Raw genomic sequence first — 21,588 nt, forward strand, 5'->3', positions numbered from 1 at the left:
CAGGAGTGTTTAGTGTGTGAAGGTCTCTGTGTGTTTTAGTTTCTTATCTGAGCCATCAGGAGTATTTCGAACGTTCCGCACAGATAAGATTACTCATGTCAGAGTGAACCTGTGACTGTGTATGTGTGTTTAACACAGACGACCAAAAATGGGAGTGAAAATAGAGAGATTTGTTCATCTTGAAAGAATAGCCAATGAGATCTTGAGTCCTGTTCTGGTTTCCTCAGTAAACTAAGACAAGACAATTTGGGCACTAGATACGGTAGCCGAGAAGGGTCACAACACATATAAACGCCACAACAACTACATATTCAGAAAACACCTCCGAATTCTGCAAACACATGCAAACGCCGCCACAACAACTACATATTCAGAAAACATCTCCAAATTCAGAAAACACATACAAACGCCACAACAACTACATATTCAGAAAACACCTCCAAATTCAGAAAACACATACAAACGCCACAACAACTACATATTCAGAAAACATTACAAGATTAGTGGTGTAAGAAAATTTGAGAATGTACCCATTAATTTCACTATCAAAAGAGACAGTTTCCCCTTGAATCACGTAGGCATTCAATTTAATGACTTAATCGGCATTGGTTTTCCAACCGCACACATATACATATTCGTCACAAACATATTCGTCGATTTCACATCACGTACGCTGCAAATAAGAGGCTGCAAGAGGTAAGTGTTTCTCTTTCATTATGACAGACTTGTCGATGTGCTCTGATACCGAAGTGGTTTTGTGTGTTTTCAACATATTAAGTTATTGTCCCCATTTTTTTTTTATTGTCCCCATAGCGTATTAGTCCACGCAGATAATTGTTAAACGTTCTGCCAACGTTGTCAGCTGGAAACTAGCTGGCTAGCTCGCTTCTGGTCACTAATTACTTGTAGCTATAGACAACAAAAGCGCACATTCAGGTAGCGCGAAGAAAATCGGTTGGATGTGGGTCCGTCACTGATTATGGCCCCCCTGGAAACTTTTCCGTTGTGTCTTTGCAGTTTGCAGTTGGTTTCGCTATTTGCTCGTTGTAGTCAAGTCGAGTGTATGTGGGTGAAGGAAGGAGAAGACAGGGTCGGCGATACTGGGACTCGTACGGACTTTATTCACTCAGACTCAAACAAAACAAAAGGTGCGCACACAGCGCATTCACCATAGGTTCTCTACAGCACAGCACAAATTCAATCAAAAACTCTTTCCACGCTGATTCAGCTCTCGTTGCTTTCCCCAGCACTCTTTCCTCTTGAACGCCGCACAAGTCCCAGTCCTCTCTCTCTCGCTCTCTCCTTCCTGGCAGCTTATATGCGGTCTCCACGCCAATCACTGCAATCAGACACAGGTGTTCATCATCTGCACTTGACCTACTTACTCACCGCACAGCTCGCTGACTCGTCTCTCGCTACAGACTTCGCGAGACCACGCCCCCCCCGCCACATACCCCCACCGCCCGACTCAGGCCGGGGAGCCGTCCGGCCTGTAGCCTCCCCCCCCCCCCTCCTCCTGGAGAGGAAGTCGGCCACAGCCATCTGTGCACCCGGCCTGTGGACCACCTGGAATTTAAAAGGCTGTAAAGCAAGATACCAACGGGTGATCCGCGCGTTGGTATCCTTCGTGCGGTGGAGCCACTGCAGGGGAGCGTGGTCCGAACAGAGGGTGAACTCCCGCCCCAGGAGGTAGTAGCGGAGGGTGAGAACAGCCTACCGGATGGCTAAACACTCTTTCTCAATGGTGCTGTACATCGTCTCTCTCTTAGAGAGCTTTCGACTGATGTACAGCACCGGCCGCTCTTCACCCTCCACCTCCTGGGACAGGACCGCGTCCAGCCCCCTGTCCGATGCGTCCGTCTGTAGGATGAAAGGGAGAGAAAAGTCAGGGGCATGTAAAAGCGGCCCGCCACACAGAGCAGCCTTTATCCGGCTGAAAGCCTGCTGAAACTGCTCCGTCCACTGGACCGTATCTGGTGCCTCCTTTTTAGTTAGATCAGTCAGCGGGCTAGCGAGGTCCGAATAATTAGGCACAAACCTTCTGTAATAACCCGCTAGCCCCAGGAACTGTCTAACCTCCTTTTTGGTCTTGGGTCTCGGACAGGTCGCAACCGCTGCCGTCTTATCAATTTGGGGACGCACCTGTCCGTGACCCAAGTGGAAGCCCAGATACCTTACTTCCACACGCCCAATCGCACACTTCTTCGGGTTGGCCGTGAGCCCCGCCCTTCCCAGCGTCTTCAGGACAGCACGCAAATGCTGCATATGACGCTGCCAATCGCTACTATAGATGATAATATCATCCAAGTAGGCAGCGGCATATGCAGCATGCAGCCGGAGAATTTTGTCCATCAGACGCTGAAAAGTCGCAGGAGCCCCGAACAAGCCGAAAGGAAGGGTGACAAATTGGTGTAAACCGAACGGCGTTGTGAAAGCTGATTTTTCTTTGGACATAGGAGACAAGGGGATCTGCCAATAGCCCTTTGTTAAGTCCAGTGTCGAATAAAAACGAGCAGTACCCAGCCGATCAAGCAATTTGTCAACCCTCGGCATTGGATAAGCATCAAACTTAGACACCGCGTTCACCTTTCTATAGTCTACACAGAACCGGACCGAGCCGTCGGTTTTAGGAACCAAAACTATCGGGCTCGCCCAGTCACTGCTGGACTCTTCTATTACCCCCATATCCAGCATAGCCTCTAATTCGTTCTGAACTACCTTTTTCTTGTGTTCAGGTAAACGATATGGGCGGCAGCGCACCACCACACCCGGTTCGGTCTCAATGTGGTGGTGAATGAGGTCCGTTCGGCCAGGCAGGGGCTAGAACACATCCGCAAATTCAGCTTGTACATTTTTAATGTCAGTGAGCTGGGAGGGTGAGAGGTGATCTCCACCAAGAGCCAGTGCGAGAGATTGTGATTTTGTGGTCGCTTCTGGCCCGAGATCCTCCTTTCCACTCACTACCGTCGCCAGCATCACTGACTCGGCCTCAACCCACTTTTTGAGAAGGTTGAGGTGATAAATTTGATGTGCTCCGCCCCTATCTGATCGAACCACCTCATAATTGAGATCGCCAACTCGCCGTGTGACCTCAAATGGTCCTTGCCACTTGGCGAGTAATTTAGAGCGGGAGGTAGGGAGTAATACAAGTACTTTATCTCCCGGTGCAAATTGACGCAGTCTAGCCCCCCTGTTGTACAGCTGACTCTGTCTGCCTTGGGCCTGTAACAAATTCTCCATTGATAGCCGCCCCAAAGTGTGGAGTTTTGTTCTCAGGTCCAAGACATACTGAATTTCGTTTTTACTAGCGGACGGTCCGTCCTCCCAAGTTTCTCTAAGAACGTCCAACACCCCGCGGGGCTGACGCCCATAGAGAAGCTCGAAGGGGGAAAACCCCGTGGAGGCTTGGGGGACCTCGCGTACAGCAAACAAGAGGGGTTCTAGCCACTTATCCCAATTTTTGGCGTCTTCGTGAACGAACTTCCGAATCATGGACTTCAACGTGCGATTAAATCGTTCCACTAGCCCGTCGGTCTGTGGGTGGTAGACGCTAGTGCGAATCGATTTAACGCCCAATAATTCGTAAAGCTCGCGAATAGTTCGTGACATAAACACCGTGCCCTGATCGGTGAGAATCTCCTTAGGGATTCCCACCCGGGAGATTAACGAGAAGAGCGCGCTTGCAACACTTTTGGCAGAAATGTTACGGAGCGGGACTGCTTCGGGGTACCGCGTTGCGTAATCCACCAGGACTAACGCAAAGCGGTGCCCCCGTGCTGACCGTTCTAATGGCCCGATGAGGTCCATACCAATTCGTTCGAAGGGGACCTGCATTATTGGAAGGGGGCACAAGGGTGCTTTTGGATTGGCCGGGGGATTCACCAACTGACATTCACGACAAGACACGCACCACCTGCGCACGTTCTCGTGAATGCCCGGCCAAAAGAATCGGGCCATGATACGGTTTAGTGTCGCCGTTTGACCTAAATGCCCGGCCATTGGATTACAGTGAGCCGCCTGAAAAAGCATTTCCCGGCGGCTCTTAGGAACTAACAACTGTGTTGTATCTTCTTTTGATTGGGTGTCTTGGGTCACCCGATACAACTTATCTTTCAAAATAGCAAAGTAGGGGTAAGAGAGCGGTTGGTCTGGGTGGAGTACCTGGCCGTTGATAGAACGGACCTGATCAAATGCACGTTTTAACGTCTCGTCCTGGGACTGCTCCAGGGGAAAATCATCGCGTTCTGTGAGGATGGTTCTCTCCAGAGCACTCCGTTCCCCCGCAGCAGAAGCCAGAGGTCCCGGCTCAGCATCTCCCACCTGAACAACCGCTGTCTTCCCCTTGCTTTTCTTTTTCCAAGAGGCATCAGCGCACAAAGACCCCAATAATTTACTAAAAGCCGGCCAATTCGTTCCCAGAATTAGCGGATGCCGGAGGTGCATGTTAACTGCTACCTCTATGCTATGTTTTTGTCCCCTAAATTGGATTACCACAAGCATTATAGGATAACTCACCACAACCCCGTGCACACACCGCACCTTAACCATGCGGCTGTTATCCAATGCCCCAGGTTGAATCAGGCTTTGATGAATGGAGGTTTGGTTGCAGCCTGAATCCACCAAAGCCTGATAAGTACCCCCCTTGATACTCACTGGTATCTGGTGCAAGCCAGCTTGATCGGGGGCAGCCTGCGGCGCGTCGGGGACCCGGATCAGTGTCCCCACCTCCATCACTGGACACCGGTCTATAAAGTGTCCTGGGTCCCCGCAGCGCCAACAGGCCGGCCCAGGCCTCCCCGCCGCCCCAGTGGCGGGAAGCGGGTCAAGGGATTGGCGTGAAGAGCGCGAGGCTGCAGAAACCGGGGCGGAGCGGTCAAGCGACGCCGTCCCCCTGGGTGGAGCCCTGGATACCGGGACGGGTTCCGCCGGAGGCCCCGTTCTCAACCTCGGCGCCGGCCTGGGCATCAGCCCCCCACGAGTCCTGGGAAGGGGGACAGGTTTGGGGAGACAAGGGGACAAGAGAGAGAGAGAGGGAAGGGAGAGAGACAGATGGGAGGGGCTCGCCGACCCCTGGGCACGCCACCATGTGATCCTCCGCCAGTTGGATGGCCTGGTCCAGCAACGTCGGGCGGTGGCACTGGACCCACTGCGCGGTTTTCTTGGGCAGCTTCGCGATGAACTGTTCCAGTACCACCTTGTTGATGACATCCTCGACGTCGCCTCCGTCGGCCATCAGCCATTTGCGGCAGGAGTCCCGGAGCTGCTGCGCCATGACGAAGGGCCGGCCGGACTCGTCCAGGCCCAGTGACCTGAACCGCTGGCGATGTTGTTCCGGGGTCCGGCCGACCCGCTGGAGAATGGCGCGCCTCAGGTCTTCATAGACCAGGAGATTCTGGACTGGCAGCTGGTGGGCGGCTACCTGCGACTCGCCTGACAGTAGGGGAATGAGCCGCAGGGGCCAGTCCACTCGGGGCCATCCCCGGGCCTCGGCCGACCTCTCAAAAAGGTCCAGGAACGCCTCCGGATCATCCAAATAAAACCCCATTTTATTGAGAGGCAGGGGCGGGGCCGAGGCCGTAGCTGGATTGGGGACGGCCCCAATCTCCCGGTCGAGCCAGCTCCGGAACAGCTCGCGGTCTTCTTGCTGGCCTTGGAGAAGCAACTGGAACCGTTGATCCTGCTCCTCCTTTATGGCCAGCAGGGCGTGGTGTTGTTCCCGGTGAAGACCCGCGAGTGTTTGGATGAGATCCGCAAATGGCGTTCCCGGCGGGTTCTGCATGGCGGCGGCGGTCTTCTCCTTCCCGGGTTTCGGCACCAGTGTAGTCAAGTCGAGTGTATGTGGGTGAAGGAAGGAGAAGACAGGGTCGGCGATACTGGGACTCGTACGGACTTTATTCACTCAGACTCAAACAAAACAAAAGGCGCGCACACAGCGCATTCACCGTAGGTTCTCTACAGCACAGCACAAATTCAATCAAAAACTCTTTCCACGCTGATTCAGCTCTCGTTGCTATCCCCAGCACTCTTTCCTCTTGAACGCCGCACAAGTCCCAGTCCTCTCTCTCTCGCTCTCTCCTTCCTGGCAGCTTATATGCGGTCTCCACGCCAATCACTGCAATCAGACACAGGTGTTCATCATCTGCACTTGACCTACTTACTCACCGCACAGCTCGCTGACTCGTCTCTCGCTACAGACTTCGCGAGACCACGCCCCCCCCGCCACACTCGTGCTGTGAATATTTGCAGCGTACGTGATGTGAAATCGACGAAGTTATTTTCTGAATATGTAGTTGTTGTGGCGTATGTATGTGTTGTGTGTGACCCTTCTCGGCCACCGTAACTAGAGGCCAAAAAAAAAAAAAACTTATTTTACTGCCATTAATTGATGCTGTACTTAAAAGCCTTAAATAGTAAAAATCACAGCAACTTGTGGACAGAATGGCCTATTGACACAAAATGGCCAGGGCAATATGATGTTCAATAATGTTCTTTAAATATTTTTTATTATTAATTATAATAAGATATTATAAGATATCTATCTATCTATCTATCTATCTATCTATATATATATATATATATATATATATATATATATATAGTTCAATGCTGCCAGTGCAGCTTTAGGAATAAACCTTATTTCTGTGGAAATCAACAACAGCACTTTCCCAGTTATCACAGCTTAAGGTTTAGGAGGCTCACTTCCTGCAACTTATTACAAATCGTGTGTATATATATATATATATATATATATATATATATATATATATATATCCAGGGGGATTTTATAAATTCATGAAAATGTCCGGTTTTCACAGTTTTTCATGGGACCATTAAGGGTGTAGCCTACTTTAAATTGTCTGGCGCTTGCCTTTGCACACAATACGGTAGGCCTACTTTGTTGCGTGACGACGTAGGCTAATACCCCAGAGGCTGCCTTGTGGGCGGCTCTGCGACGCGCACATACACAGGGAGCATAGCAGAGCAGCATTGCACACAAAATGCCGAAGCGCAAGTTCAGCTTCAGAGTTGAACTGAAAAAAAAAAAAAAAAAAAAAATTCTCACGTAGGCCTACCATCCCGGTCGGGACAAGTGGGAGGCGGAGTGCACCGTGTGCAAAAACATTTTTTTTATTTGTCATTTTTCTATTGTTGCGGGACACGAATGATGTATTAGCCTACTTTATGTAGGCCTATTACATTTCAATAGTTGCAAGGTTGTGAATGCATTTGTCAAGCATCTGTTGATGCATTCAATGGCTGCGGGAAACAATCAGTTGGTAAAGTCATTTAGGCCTACATCTGATTTTATATTTCATTTAGAATTTATTCCTAAATAAATTAGTAGGCTATATTGACAACATGCAATCAAAACAGAAGCACTATCTTCTGACAGATAGCTTTGATAAGCCATCTAAAACTGAAAGTTTTAACACAACGTTAGGCATTAAAGAAACAACTAATCTATCTGAGACTGATTTCATTTTAGCCTACAGATGTGCTTCTCAAACTAAGCCAACATGTGAATTGGAAACTAAATTAACTTTAATAGCCTAATTGTCTTTGGCATGTAGGGTACCTGTCAATGCCGCCGTTGCTGCTGTGAACGGCTCTCACAAACAGCGGGAAAATTAAGTGTTCTGTTTTAAAATGAACAGTTCTGGTTTCTGAAATGCAACGTAGCACGCATGCGCAAGTGAAGTTGCCATGCACGACGGGTGCACTTAAAGGGGTGGTTTGACCCGTTAATTTTAATATTTTGCATTTGCACATAGGCTACACATTTGCCCGATGAAGGAAACACAATGTAGGCCTACGTTTGTTCCTTGAAAATGTGCAAAAGGCGATTTTTTTGTTTTATTAAAAGTGAAGGCACGCCCCTTATTTGGAGGGTCCTGTTACATTGATATGTAAATGAGACATACAGGTATGTTGAGCTATGAGTGATTTAAAAAAACTAAAATAAACTATAACATTTTTGAGTACAATATTTGAAACTATGACTAACTAATATTTGTGGAGCGGTGGAAGAAAGTTTGTTTGTATATTTTTATGAGAATTAGTCACCAACCAAAATGTCAGATGAGAGGATATGGAAGTAAGTTTTCTTTTTAAGAATGGAGTAGGAAAATTAGACTAAGGAAGAGAAAAGGTTGTGCTAAAAACAGTCACAATTTCTGTAGGCTACTCCCCGCAGGAAGGGGCGGAGCCTGACACAGGAAACAGGATCTTCACTTAGAACTTACACATAGAACTCTATTATGCTGATTCAGGATATCTGACTCTCTAAGTTTGCTAAATATGTTTTATTGTTCGGTTTATCCAAACTACTCCATCATAACAGATTGTGATGGAGAAAAGGAGAGAGGAAAGAAAACTGAATGAAGAGGGAACAAGGTCATGGGCATCTAAATTAGTTCAAGTGGACACTCAAAATTCTGCTCACAAGTCAAAAAGAGACAAAGACATGCTTCTATATCCAGCATTTAAAGGCATCTCTGCATTTTTTGACATCTGAGATCTACACAATTTACACATTAATAAAAAAAATCTCTCTCTCAATGGCCAAAGGCTTCCTGTAATTTTTCCTGTTGTTTCATGTAGGCTGTATTGTTTCATTCTCAATTCATGAAGAGAATATAGGCTAAGATAAATCAGACCCATATCCAGTTCTAAGGCAATTAGACTGAGGAATCAGAGGGCCTTGTCAGTATGCATTTTGATCAATCGGATTGCTATCCAGTTGGCTATTAGCCACATAAATATCTATCTACTATTCCCCTGCAAATTTAACTTCACTTCTGTGATGTGTCTGCATACTTTTCAGCAGCCTTGCTTCCCATTCATTTTTCCATAGCTATTAAAAAAAGTACTTCTTTAAGAGTTATAAGCCTTGAACCAAATCAACCAGCTATGAAGTGAATCACAACATTCGACCGTTGATTCAAGACTGAAGGAACAAGACTGTGTACATATAACGAGGCAATCTCATGAAATATTGTGAACAACATAAAATAAAAACAATTGATAAATATAAAACTATTAATTGAAACATGCTAATTAACTATGGTTACACTTTATTTTTAAGGTGACATAGTATTGCACAAGTACTGAGTAGCTTAATATTAATTAACTACATGTACAGTTACGGTTAAGGTTTGGTTAAGGGTTAGTTTCTTGTAATTATGCATAATTTACTGTTATTACCTTAGTAAATACATTTAATAACGTGTAACTATATGTCACCTTAAAATAAAGTGTTACCAAAACTTTTTTTTTGCAAAAATAAGCTTAAGGAGTACTTTCTGAGCTTTTTGCTCATTTCTGTTATGGAGATTTTCATGGGTAATGTAGTTTTTCACCATGAGTTCTTCTGCTAAACATGCTTCTTTTATGCTGGCCTGGCAGCCTTCAACAAAAGCATATACCATTGGTTAAAAACTTTGTAGCTCACAATACTGTAGGTCTATCTTTGTAGCTCACAATACTGTAGGTTTATCTTTAAAGGTTTGTAAGTTATCATTAAAAAAATCAATTCCTTTATTGAGAACATGAAGGGAATTTTTACGTCCGGAATCTGACTGTTGCACTCTGTGGCACACAGCAAAATGTTCTGTTGAATAATATTGGTATGTGACAATGAGTGTTTTAATTTTACTGAATGGTAAATTCAGTTTGGAATTTGGGGAAGGTGATGAGCAACAAATGACATGCTGAGTTTGTACATTTTGATCTTTGCTGATGGAGTTTTACAGACTGTACAGAAATACAGGGCAAGGTTCCTTCCTGTATCCTGTATATGTCCAACATCATAACTATGGGCATGCTAGTTAGTTACTAGCCATGAAGCAGGCTAACCAAAGCAGTTGATCCTTCACTAATATTAAAATGTTACTACCCAATCTTACCTTAGTTTCTTCACAGTAGGGTACACATTGTATATTAAAAATCTGCAAGTAAATATTAAGAAATGCTACTGTTATTTCTCAAATGTGATAAAAAACTTGCCTTGATGCTATTTGGTTGGATGTGGTATTAATGGGAGGGGCATTCTTAGAGAGCATTTGATTGAACAACTATAGTTCTGGATGAGTCATCATTAGTTTTGATGATTAACTAGGTCAATATTAGAATATCAAATTAATAAAAGCTGGATGACTTGTGTTGCTAAATGGCATGCAATTAATTTTAAAATATATTGTATGGTGGAGAAAATGCTGTATTACTGTTACTATGTTAGCCACTTGTCTCTGAGGCATGATAAACATATTACTTGCATCAAAATGAGAAACATATAGGTTACTAACGTAACCTCGGTTCCCTGAGAACAGGGAACGATTGTTGCGTCCAGCTAGATGCTATGGGAAATCTCCTTTTCTCGAGAATATGTGTATATATATATATATATATATATATATATATATATATATATATATATATATATATATATATATATATATATATATATAGCTTTTAGCCCGAAAACCCTAAACAGAGAGAAACCGTGCTTGCAAAGCAGGGACCTGAAGGTTATAGAATTTAGCAAAAGTGGACGGTGAGGACCAACCTGCTGCCACACAAATGTCTTCCATTGGTACACCACTGGACCATGCCCATGAGGAGGCCATACCTCTGGTTGAATGGGCTCTCACACCTATGGGGCACTGAAGGCCCAAAGAGGCGTAAGCTAAGGAGATAGCGTCAACTATCCATCTTGATAGCCTCTGTTTTGTGACTGACAGATCTCTAGTGCGGACACCAAAATATAAAAAGAGCTGCTCCGCCTGTCTAAAAGCTGTGGAGCACTCCACATAGACTCTGAGAGCCCTGACTGGGCAACCTCGAGTCTCCGTCCTCTCCCGACGAGGAAAGAGCAGATAGGGAAATAATCTGGGCCTGGGTTGAGAGCACCTTAGGCACATAACCATGTCTTGGCCTGAGCATGACTTTGGAGTTTTTGGGCCCAAACTCCAGGCATGACTCATTAGAGGAGAGCTCTTGTAAATCGCCTACTCTTTTGACTGATGCCAGCGCTAACAGGAGGGCTGTTTTCAGTGAGAGCGGCCTGAGGTCTGCTGACTGAAGAGGCTCAAACGGGGGCACCTTTGGTGCCCTGAGAACCGCGGATAAATCCCAGGAGGGTACAGTGGTGGGCGGGTTAAGCCGGTTATGTAGGCGCTTCTCTGGGCTCGACCAGAGGCCGGAGATTGGTCTGTTCTCGCACAGGGCAACCCAACCCAGGTTGGAGGCATCTACCGAGACCATTTTCCTCCTTTAGACCACTCCCATGTCCACCCCTGACTGGTACCAGTGCCGACACTCAGCGCTTCAGCCAGACCTGCAGGGGGCGCATGTGCAGTAGACCCAGTGGGAGTACTGACGATGCTGAGGCCATCAGACCCAGGACCTTCTGAAACATCCTCAGCGGCCTGTGTGAGCCCGCTTTGAGCGAGCCCACAAGCCATTGTATAGTGAGGGCGCGCTCTTGCGAGAGGCGACCCTTCATCAGCGTAGAGTCAAAAACTATCCCCAGAAAAGCAATGCGCTGGCTGGGGGACAGTGCGCTCTTCATGAAATTAACCTTGAGCCCCAGGCATTCCAAATGGCTGAGGAGAAATGATCTGTGAGTTAACAACTCACCCTCCGATTGCGCTAGAACAAGCCAATCGTCGAGGTAGTTCCAAACGCGCTGTGGCGAACAGGACGGCCGAGGGACGTGAGAGAACGGCGCGAGGCCGGTGGTGCGATTGATAATGAGCAACACCTGTGAGCACACCGGTCTCGCGTCTCTCACGGAGGAGCGGAAGCATAAAGGAGGAGCGACGACGTTGATGATCGAGAGAGGAACAGGCCTGTATTTTAGTTGAGTTTTGTTTTTTGTATTTGCGTTTTATTTTAGCCAGCAGTCGTCCGCGAGGGGCTGCTGGCCGTTATGTTTATTTTGGGTAAGCCAGCAGTCGTCCGCGAGGGGCTGCTGGCGGTATTTTAGTTTGCTTGGTTTTATTTTAATAAAGTATGTTTAAATGTTCGCTGGTTCCCGCCTCCTTCTTCCCTGAACATTGCTACACTGGTGCCGAAACCTGGGAAGAGGGAGGAACGCGCTGTCAGAGAGTCCTCGCCGCTGTGGGGAATCCGCGGTGCCATCGAGCATGGTGCGCGAGTAGCCGCCACTCGCCGTGGGCCGGAGCCTGCTGCCATCCGCCGAACGAGGGGAGGAGCAGGGAGCTCCTCGAGGCGGTGCGCTGGAGTGAGTTGCCGGTGGGACGGTCGAGCTCGCTGCCGGCCGCTTGGGTATTGGAGGGGCGGCTGCCATCCGGGAGGGAGAGGAGGAGTCGCCGCCGCTCGCTGTGGGCCGGAGCCTGCTGCCGACCACCAGCAAAGGGGAGGAGCAGGGAGCGGGGGACTCCTACCGTCTGCCCAAGGCACCCAAGGAGACGTCGCCGTCCACCGGGCGGCGGAGGAGCGTTGAGCCGTCCCCCGAGGGCTACCCAGCGTCACTGCCAGGCACCGCGGAGGAGATCGCCCAGCTGGTGGGGGACCAGATGGCAGCGCGTTGTGGGAACCGGACCAATTATTATTATTTTTTTCTCTCTCCCCTCTCTCGATCTGTCGCTCCTCATGCTTCCGTCTCCGTTTCCCTCGGCTTGTCGGTCCATACCCCCCAGGGATCGCCGCCGCCGGGGGGGGGGGGGGGGGGGAGTAGGCACAGGCTCGTGGGTACCCCCCGGCCTGTGAGGGGCGATGGGGGTATGTGGCGAACAGGACGGCCGAGGGACGTGAGAGAACGGCGCGAGGCCGGTGGTGCAATTGATAATGAGCAACACCTGTGAGCACACCGGTCCCGCATCTCTCACGGAGGAGCGGAAGCATAAAGGAGGAGCAACGACGTTGATGATCGAGAGAGGAACAGGGCTGTATTTTAGTTGAGTTTTGTTTTTTGTATTTGTGTTTTATTTTAGCCAGCAGTCGTCCGCGAGGGGCTGCTGGCCGATATGTTTATTTTGGGTAAGCCAGCAGTCGCCGCGAGGGGCTGCTGGCGGTATTTTAGTTTGTTTGGTTTTATTTTAATAAAGTATGTTTAAATGTTCGCCGGTTCCCGCCTCCTTCTTCCCTGAACATTGCTACATGCGCATTCTCCGTTGAAGCACGGCATCCATGCATGTTGTGAAGACAGGAGGTGCTAGCGATAGGCCGAATGGTAGGACTGTATACTCATAAGCCTATCCCTCGAAGGCGAATCTCAAGAATGGCCTGTGCTGGGGGGCAATTTGGATATGAGAGTAAGCATCTTTCAGGTCCGATGAGAGAAACCAATCCCCTGGGAGAATCTGCGCGGGGATTTGTTTGGTTGTAAGCATCCTGAATGGTCGCCTGATGAGGGCCATGTTCAGGTGTCTGAGATCCAAAATCGGCCTGAGCCCACTGTCTTTCTTCGAAACAAGAAAGTAGCGGCTGTAAAAGCCTGACTCGCTTAGGGGCGGGGAGACCACGGCTCCTTTCATTAGAAGTTTTGACACTTCGGTGCGAAGGATGTGTGTTACACTGCCTTTCACCGAGGTCTCTATCACTGCGCAAAAGCGCGGGGCCTCCAAGCGAACTGGAGCGAATATCCCCATTTTACTGTATTGATAACCCAATCTGATACCCCGGGGATGGCCTGCCAGGCCTTGGCCAGAGATGCTAGGGTCTGTATAGACAATGGGGGCGGGCTGCCCTGAAACGGGGAACCCGCCGCCTCGTGGGATGGGGAAAGGCTCTCTATGAGTGTATTTTGAGCTCTCTATGAGTGTAATATGAGTTTGCCTCTGTCGTGGAGGCAGCATTTACTATCAGCGGTGCACGCTTTGCAGTGGGCTTTGCAACTGATGTATGAACGATTCGAGCCACCTGAACTGACGGCGTTCGCCTGAAACGGCCCCTTGGCTTTTATGGGAGTGTTTATTGCTGTAGTGGAGACAGTGTCTGTTATCAGTGGTGCGTGTTTTGTAATGGGCCTTGTGACTGATGTTTGAACATTTCGAGCTGCCTGAACTGTATATGGGCTGTTATGAAAACACTCTTTATTCGCTCTGACCGAGCTGCCGTTGCTACGGCATTCGCCTGTAGTGGAGCACGCTTTACAGCGGGCCCACTGGACGATTTTAATGGGGGGACAGACAGAAAAGTGCTCTTTTTGTGCTTTATTTGGGTCACTGTAAAAACAGTGTTTTTTTGGAGGGGTGCGTGCTTGATGACGGGCCCATTTACTGCAGTAGGAGCATCTACATTCACCTGAAGGGAAGTAGGAACTGTGAGATGTGCACGAGCTCTCTTTGATGGCAGTCCGGCCACAGCGGGACTCAAACCCTCTCTTTCTCCCCCCGTTCTTGGACTAGGAGGGAGCCTGAGGTACAGGGTCCAACTCAATCTTGGGTCCGGGGCCCTGGCGAGCCGGGTGCGGGTACGCTTAGCTGGTCTCTGGCGTCTGTGGGCTGAGGAGCTTGCGGCACAGGCTTGGCTGGCCGAGGCGCTGGCGTTCTGTTAGGGCGCCTAGAAACCGAACTTGAACGCTTTGGCTAAAAGTGTTGGTAAAAGGCCGGTGTTGGAGATAGGTGCGTCCAGGAAAAACGTTTTGTCAGCGTCCTTAATCTCGGTCAAGTTCAGCCAAAGATGCCACTCTAACACAATAAGGCTAGCCACTTAGTGGCTCGCAGGGCTAAATCCATAGCACTGCGCAGATCCCCAAACGCCTCTGGATCTGGTCCAGTCTCGTCCATAGCACGGAGGAGTCTGGCCTGATACACTTGTAGAACGGCCATGGTGTTCAGGGCTGATGCAGGTTGGCCAGCGGCGGCGTAGGCACAACCAGTGAGAGCTGATGTGGTGCGGCACAGCTTGGATGGGTGCACTGCTTTAGTTTTCCATTCGCTAGAGGGGGGCGGGCATAGATGTGCGGCCACAGCCTCTTCTAGGAGGGGCATCCTGTCATACATCTCGTCAGCGCCTGGCAGAGGTGGAGGATTTCATGCTCGCTGAATACGGGGCACGCCATGATTTCGTTAGTTCTTCATGAACTTCCAGTAAACAGGGTGCTGGCCTCTGGCGGGGGGAACACCCATTGCAGGAAACACCCATCGAGCCGGCTCATGGTGGGCTCCTCAGGCAGCGTCCACTCGATGCCGAGGTCACCGACGGCCTTTGTGAGGACACGGATTAGTTCAGCATTGACGCTCACTCTGGCTTCATCACAGCTGGCCTGAGACTGAAGGGCGGGGTCTGGTATCGAGCTCGGCCATTCCACTCCCTCAGACCCAGCGAGCGAAAGGCTGTCGTCGCCTTCTTCCTCTGAGGGGCAGAACGAGATGATATCACTATCAGCCGCTTGAAACGAGTGGCAGAGATCCATCCGCAAGAACAACACGGGGGAACAACACGAGATTCTCTGGCATCCTTTGTGCACACCACTTCGAGAGAAGGGAGCAGGAGAGGGCGAGGTGCGGGGTTGGCGTCCGAGAGTAGAACCCAGATTGGTTCACGCGTCTCAGCCCCCCCACCATAGGATATGCAGTTGTTGCAGCACAGCCAATGGCAAGCTAGAGGCTCTGCTATATGCTCGCCGTGCAGCTGCACTGCGTTTTAAAATAAAGGCTTCAATATTCTCGAGAAAAGGAGTTTTCCCATAGCGTCTAGCTAGACGCAACACAAAGTGACCGTTCTCGAAAGGGAACAAGAGAGTAACACTGTTCAAAGTTCAGGGAAGGAGGTGGTGGGAACTGACGAATTCAGTTAAAAAAACCTTAAATAAAATAAATACCAAAACGAAAGTAAATCAGCAGCCCCCTCACGGATGACTGCAGCATATAAACATAATAAACCAACAACATACAGTCCAGGCCTGGTTCTTTGTTGTTTCCATGGAAGTAAAACCCTAAATCAAGGGTAATGTGGATATGACGTCATTGACAGGCAACTCAATGACATGGGCCGTTACATTGGTTAATATACTGTAGATGATTTCTCTGGATTTAAACATTGTTGGAAACATTTGGGATACTGTAAGTTCATAAATGAACAAATATAAAATTATTCAGCTACACTTTATTCAGGTGTCTAGTGTAATTATACATTTAAGTACTGAGTAATAATGATTAACTACATGTACTTAGTATAGGGTTAGGCTATAAGCGTTAATTGCATGTAATTATGCATAATTTATAGTTATTACTACAGTAACTACATGTAACAAGGCCACTAAAATAAAGTGTTACCCTTTATTGTAATGTTTTTTTTGTGTATATTTTAATCTGAAAATCTTACATATTGTGCCTTTAATTTAACTTTCACTGGAAAGTTTTCCTAGACATGACGCAAAATCGGGGCCCGTACGTTTCTGTACGTGATGAATGACGGGACATGCTTAGCCTCAAAACCGCTCCGAAGCTGTATTAGAGATGGGTTGGATTTAGTGTGCGCTGAACATACTACACATTGGCATTTTTCAGACCTAGGGGGCACTCTTGAGCACTTACTTCCTGTCATGTGCACGTGCTCTCAAGTAGCCAAGACCCCAAGTTTGGCTATTTGGACAGGCCACATGTGTTGTGTATATCTACTAGTTAAAATTGTCACCATTAAGGAGTGCACTAGCACATAGACCGCCTCAAAGTGAACACATATTGTCTAAAAACAGTCATAGAGCATGTTAGATTAGATCTGAAAGGCCACAGAACCAGAAAACACAATATGGATGGACTGTAGAGCACAGTGGAAAAGACCAAACAGAGACACTGATGATTAATCAACACACAGAAACATGTTTATCAGGCCTTCTTTATGAAATGGAAAGGAAGTACAATTTTATTTTTAATGCTGTAAACATTTAAATTCATAGAAGAAAAATACAATGCTAAACAGATGAACAATGAATATAAACAGAAAGACAGACAGCTGAGCGACACAGTCCGTTTGCCGCCCGGTCTTTATATGTCATCAACTACAGAGGCACTTCAAGGCCTCAGATGGTAACAAAACAGAGCGAGAAACGCGCGCGCACAAAGAAAATTATTACCCCGCCCGCCCGCCTTCGCTATCTTTCAGAGCGACCCTCGCATGCTATCCGCGAGTTGTGCTGCTATACTCTATCCTCTCATTGTCTGCTGCTGTGGCAAAAAAAAAACAGAAATGTAAACTTTCAAAGGAATGGAAGGTTACAACCGCATAAAATTCTTCCAATGTTTCATAATACTTGGAATGTTCCTCCGCACAACAAGAAGAGGTTTCATCAAACTCAACCCTCATCAGATAAAAAGGCCTTCCTGAGAATCGGCTCCTTGAGTAACAGTTAAAACCCATATAACATGGTCAAAAATAGGATTAAAAATGATCCAAAAACACTGAAATGAGGAAAACTACAACTACGCCATAAAAATACGAACACAATAAACCCTGTTTAAACATTCAAACTTCCTTGAAGACAGACACATGTGAGAGGAAATCACACATGTAACACACACACACCTGGGCTAAAGAGTGTGCTTATTGCATTTCATTACCCCGGCGACTGGCTCAAACATTACCGGAAGTCTCCATCCCAAAGAAACGATGATCAACAGCATGTATTTTGTGGCACACTCAGCTTTGGTACTCAACAGAACTAAGCTTGTGAGCTGTGGATGGTCGAAATGTCAATCATTTCAACTAGCTAACAATTGAAATCCCTATAGCTCAAAACTTAGCTATCATTTGAATAAGAAACATAGTTACTCGACTGAAATGCAGCACCTTGGCATATTTCATCAGTGACATCCTGTAACACAAGGACATTTTATATCATAGCTAGTGGCTGCATAATTCAACAAATGATTGCAGTGCGTTCATTTTCATTTGGTTAATTAACACAATTGTCATACGTTTTGTTCAATTTCACTGGAGAATTCAGAAGTTTTTCCTTCAAAGGCTATGTTCCTGAGGTAATCTTTGCAGGCATCTTGAAATCTAATTTGGTTGTTTGCTACATTTGCTACAGTTCGAAATCACACACAAATCGGTTTTACATTCAACTTTGTCATGTAATAAATACATTGGGGGGGGGGGGGGGGGGGGGGATATAAACAGCTAGCTGGAGGCAAGGCTTATGTCCTGGAGGCGGAGCTGTTGGCCAGCCAGGGGTTTTGATTGGTTGTGCAGGAGTACAGTACTGCCTTAAACAGCAGTGGGAGCAGCTCCAGAGGAACGCCCATCATTTTACCTGGAAGCAATAATTACACCATTAGCAGAGCAACATTTTGATTGGCTAACGGTTGCACGGTCAAACTGCATATTCATGCAGCATCCAAATTTTCATTATGAAATACATTGCACGACAAGATATTAAAAGGAAATTAATGCATTACATTGCTGGGTTGATTACATACTAATTGTAGTCCGTTACAGATTGCATGATGAAAATTGTAGTTAGTAATGTAATCTGTTACATTAGACATTTTAGGTAATGTATTCAGACTACTTTTTGATTACTTTTAGTTTACTTTTGACCTAATACATTTAAAATATTGATTTAAATAGAACAATCTTATTGATAACATATTGATGTAAAAATATATATTCCACAGTATGAAGGGCATTAAACATAACATCAGGGTTTCCCAAAGTGTCGTTTGTGAAGGAACTGTAGGGGGTTAGTGAGTTAATGAAAAGCTAATAATTTGTTAAATAACCAAAAATGTCAAAATAAAATAACAGATTGATAACAGATCAACAAGGATGAAATATTTTAGTTGTTTAACTGAATGTCATGTGACCATCAGACTTCAGAGAACAGTAAATATGGAAATGCGTTCTTAAATTATTTACTTAAATTAATAATTGACTTTATTAAATGTATTAGGTCAAAAGAGGTTCAACTGACTAAAAAAGTTTGGGAATAACTACATTACAATAATCATTAAAAGGTGTTGATCAGGAGTTGATTAGTTATGTAATATTGAGAAAACACTCCTTAAAAGTGAAATGTCGTTGCCTCTCAATTTTGCATGAAGTTATAGCCGCTTGACTAGATGGCAATAAATGAATATATAAATCATGTAAAGAAAATAAAAATGTAACTGTGGTCTAATTTTGCTAATTTTAAAATGCAATATAATCTGATTACAATTTACAAGTACCTAATTTTTTTAAATCTGATTACATAATCCAGATTACATGTAATCAATTACTGGACTGTCAAATAAATACTTCACACCAAGTCTGAAATATTGTGCTGCAACAATATGTTGCTGTGGCTATATCCATTTCCCCCCCGATAAAGCGAGACATTTCTAAGTCACTAAATGCTTTTATTGCATGGAAATAAGCAGTGGGGGAACATCTTCATTTGTGTTTCACTGAGAGCCTTACAGGTTTGAAACAACATGGGGTTGAGTTCAGTAAACTATTCCTTTAAGATACACTACTGTTCAAAAGTTTGGCAAGATGTTTTTAATGTTTTTGAAAGAAGTCTCTGATGCTCACCAAGGCTGCATTCATTTGATCAATAATTCTGTTTGAATTTATTTTAAGATGTAATATATTCTTGTGATACAAAGTTGAATTTCAGCATCATTACTCTAGTCTTCAGTGTCGTATGATCCTTCAGAAATCATTCTAATATTCTGATTTGCTGCTTTATTTGAAATAGAAATCTTTTTTTAACATTATAAGACTGAGCCTGTCTTTACTGTCACTTTTGATCAATTTATTCATCTTTGCTGAATGAAAGTATTAATTAAAAAAAATTCTTACCGACACCAAACTTTTTAACGGTAGTGTAATTAAAAAAGAAAAGCATTTTTGTGTTAATTTGCTCTCATCCGCAATTTCTCTCCAAATGTATATATATACACACCTGAGGTATGGCGTATCTCAGAAAGGAAGGTGATGATGTCAGAGAAGCGTTTGGGCCGGTGAGGGTAGAGATGTTCTGTAAGGTCGCGACACACAGACCAATAACGTTCACTTAACTGTTCCAGCATGGGTGTGTTGGATAAACCTGCCACGTCTACAACACACACACACACACACACACTCAAATTACACACATCTGCTGTGTCGAAAAAAAGATGTGTATCAGGGTTAGTGTATGCGATTTATCTGTGTGTGTTACCTTGATTGAGAAGGGTGACCGTCTTTAAGCAGCTGAACTCCTCATTGCTGATGTTTAGTTGATGAAACTTACGGAAGAGAAAATTTAAACTTTCCATGACCTCCATAGCATCCTCACCAAACCTGTACTCACACATGCATTCATTCATAAATATCATTTTCTGTACATATATAATTCACATTAAAAATCAAATTAACTCTACATAAAATATAACACTTTACAATAAGGTTTCGTGTGTTACATTAGGTAACATGATGATGATACATTAGGTAACATGAACTAAGAATGAACAATACTTCTACAGGATTTATTAATCTTATTAAGTTACTTAACATAAGTTAATGCTAATTTCAACATTTACTAATACATTATTAAAATAAAGATGAATAAATGCTTTAAAACACACACACACACACACACACACAATATTGCTCATTGTCAATTCATATTAGGTAATGCATTAACTAATGTTTACAAATGAGACCTTATTATAAGTATTACCAAAATATTTTATGTTTAAGTAACTATGAAATCAAAATGGATTCATAAACTATATTTAGTACACATGATTTAACACATCATTATTTATTTGAAATTCATGTGCACTTGTAATATTTAATCAAAATAACTTCCCCTCCCTCTTGTAACTGCGTCTCTTCTTTAGCATGAGGGCGGGGCAACCTGTCATTCACATGAGATCCACCAATAGCAAAACACAACCATCCAATCAATTCTCCATGGACAAAATCAAGTCCCTTCCTACATGTATTCATGTTCAAGAAGCCGTTTCACTCAGATATATGGCACAAAAAGCAAAGAATAGAATATCATGGCAACTTTGATGGCCATACACGTATATCTCACCTCTGTAGTGTCAGGCCGGATGGTGTGTACTGGTGTGTGATGTTGGCTAGTTCTCCCAGTACCTGTCCTCTGTGCACCGTTAGCAAGGAGAGCAGGATGAGCTGATGCCAGGAAGCCCCCAGTAAACGAGTGCAGTCTTTGATGGACAGATCAGTGTAGAACGGTAAACGCTTCAGCCAGACGATCTGTCTGAATAACAGCTCATCAGCTATACGACACAGCAGAGCCAACAGCTCCGACTGAGTCACGTTATACCTGAACAAATTTAAAAAGAGACACTTTCAGCATCTTTAAGACATTTATATGTAAATTAAAATCCTTTTCCATTATACGTTTAAGAATTGATATAGCAATGGATCAATGATATCTAAACATTTTTTATGTTTTTGAAACACGTCTTTTGTGCTCACCAAGGCTGCTTTTATTTCAAAAACAGTAATATTGTGAAATATTATTATTATATTATTACAATAACTACATTTTAAAACATTCAAAACAAAAAAAAAAGAGTTAATTTATTCCTGTGATCAAAGCTGAATTTGCAGCTTCATTACTCCAGTCTTCAGCATTCTTGTTATTAATAATTATCAGTTGTGTTGCTTAATATT

At 45.3% G+C, this 21,588-nt stretch overlaps 1 protein-coding gene across 2 annotated transcripts in view; it reads right to left on the reverse strand.

Annotated features, from left to right (window-relative positions):
• Positions 1 to 16,790: 16,790 nt before the first annotated feature.
• nr6a1b (nuclear receptor subfamily 6, group A, member 1b) overlaps positions 16,791 to 21,588 on the reverse strand; it is a 30,076-nt gene continuing 25,278 nt past the window's right edge. For both annotated transcript variants that reach the window (XM_077194205.1, XM_077194206.1), the window contains 4 exons: positions 20,981 to 21,235; positions 20,117 to 20,238; positions 19,859 to 20,011; positions 16,791 to 18,223 (listed from right to left, as the gene is read on the reverse strand). In XM_077194205.1, coding sequence (XP_077050320.1) covers positions 18,108 to 18,223; positions 19,859 to 20,011; positions 20,117 to 20,238; positions 20,981 to 21,235 — 646 coding nt within the window. In that variant the 3' untranslated portion in view covers positions 16,791 to 18,107. The remainder of the gene's footprint in view (positions 18,224 to 19,858; positions 20,012 to 20,116; positions 20,239 to 20,980; positions 21,236 to 21,588) is intronic.

This window comes from Siphateles boraxobius, unplaced genomic scaffold (genome assembly GCF_051911475.1).
Source record: "Siphateles boraxobius isolate OS27281-9 unplaced genomic scaffold, OSU_SipBor_1 11, whole genome shotgun sequence".
NCBI lineage: Eukaryota > Metazoa > Chordata > Actinopteri > Cypriniformes > Leuciscidae > Siphateles > Siphateles boraxobius.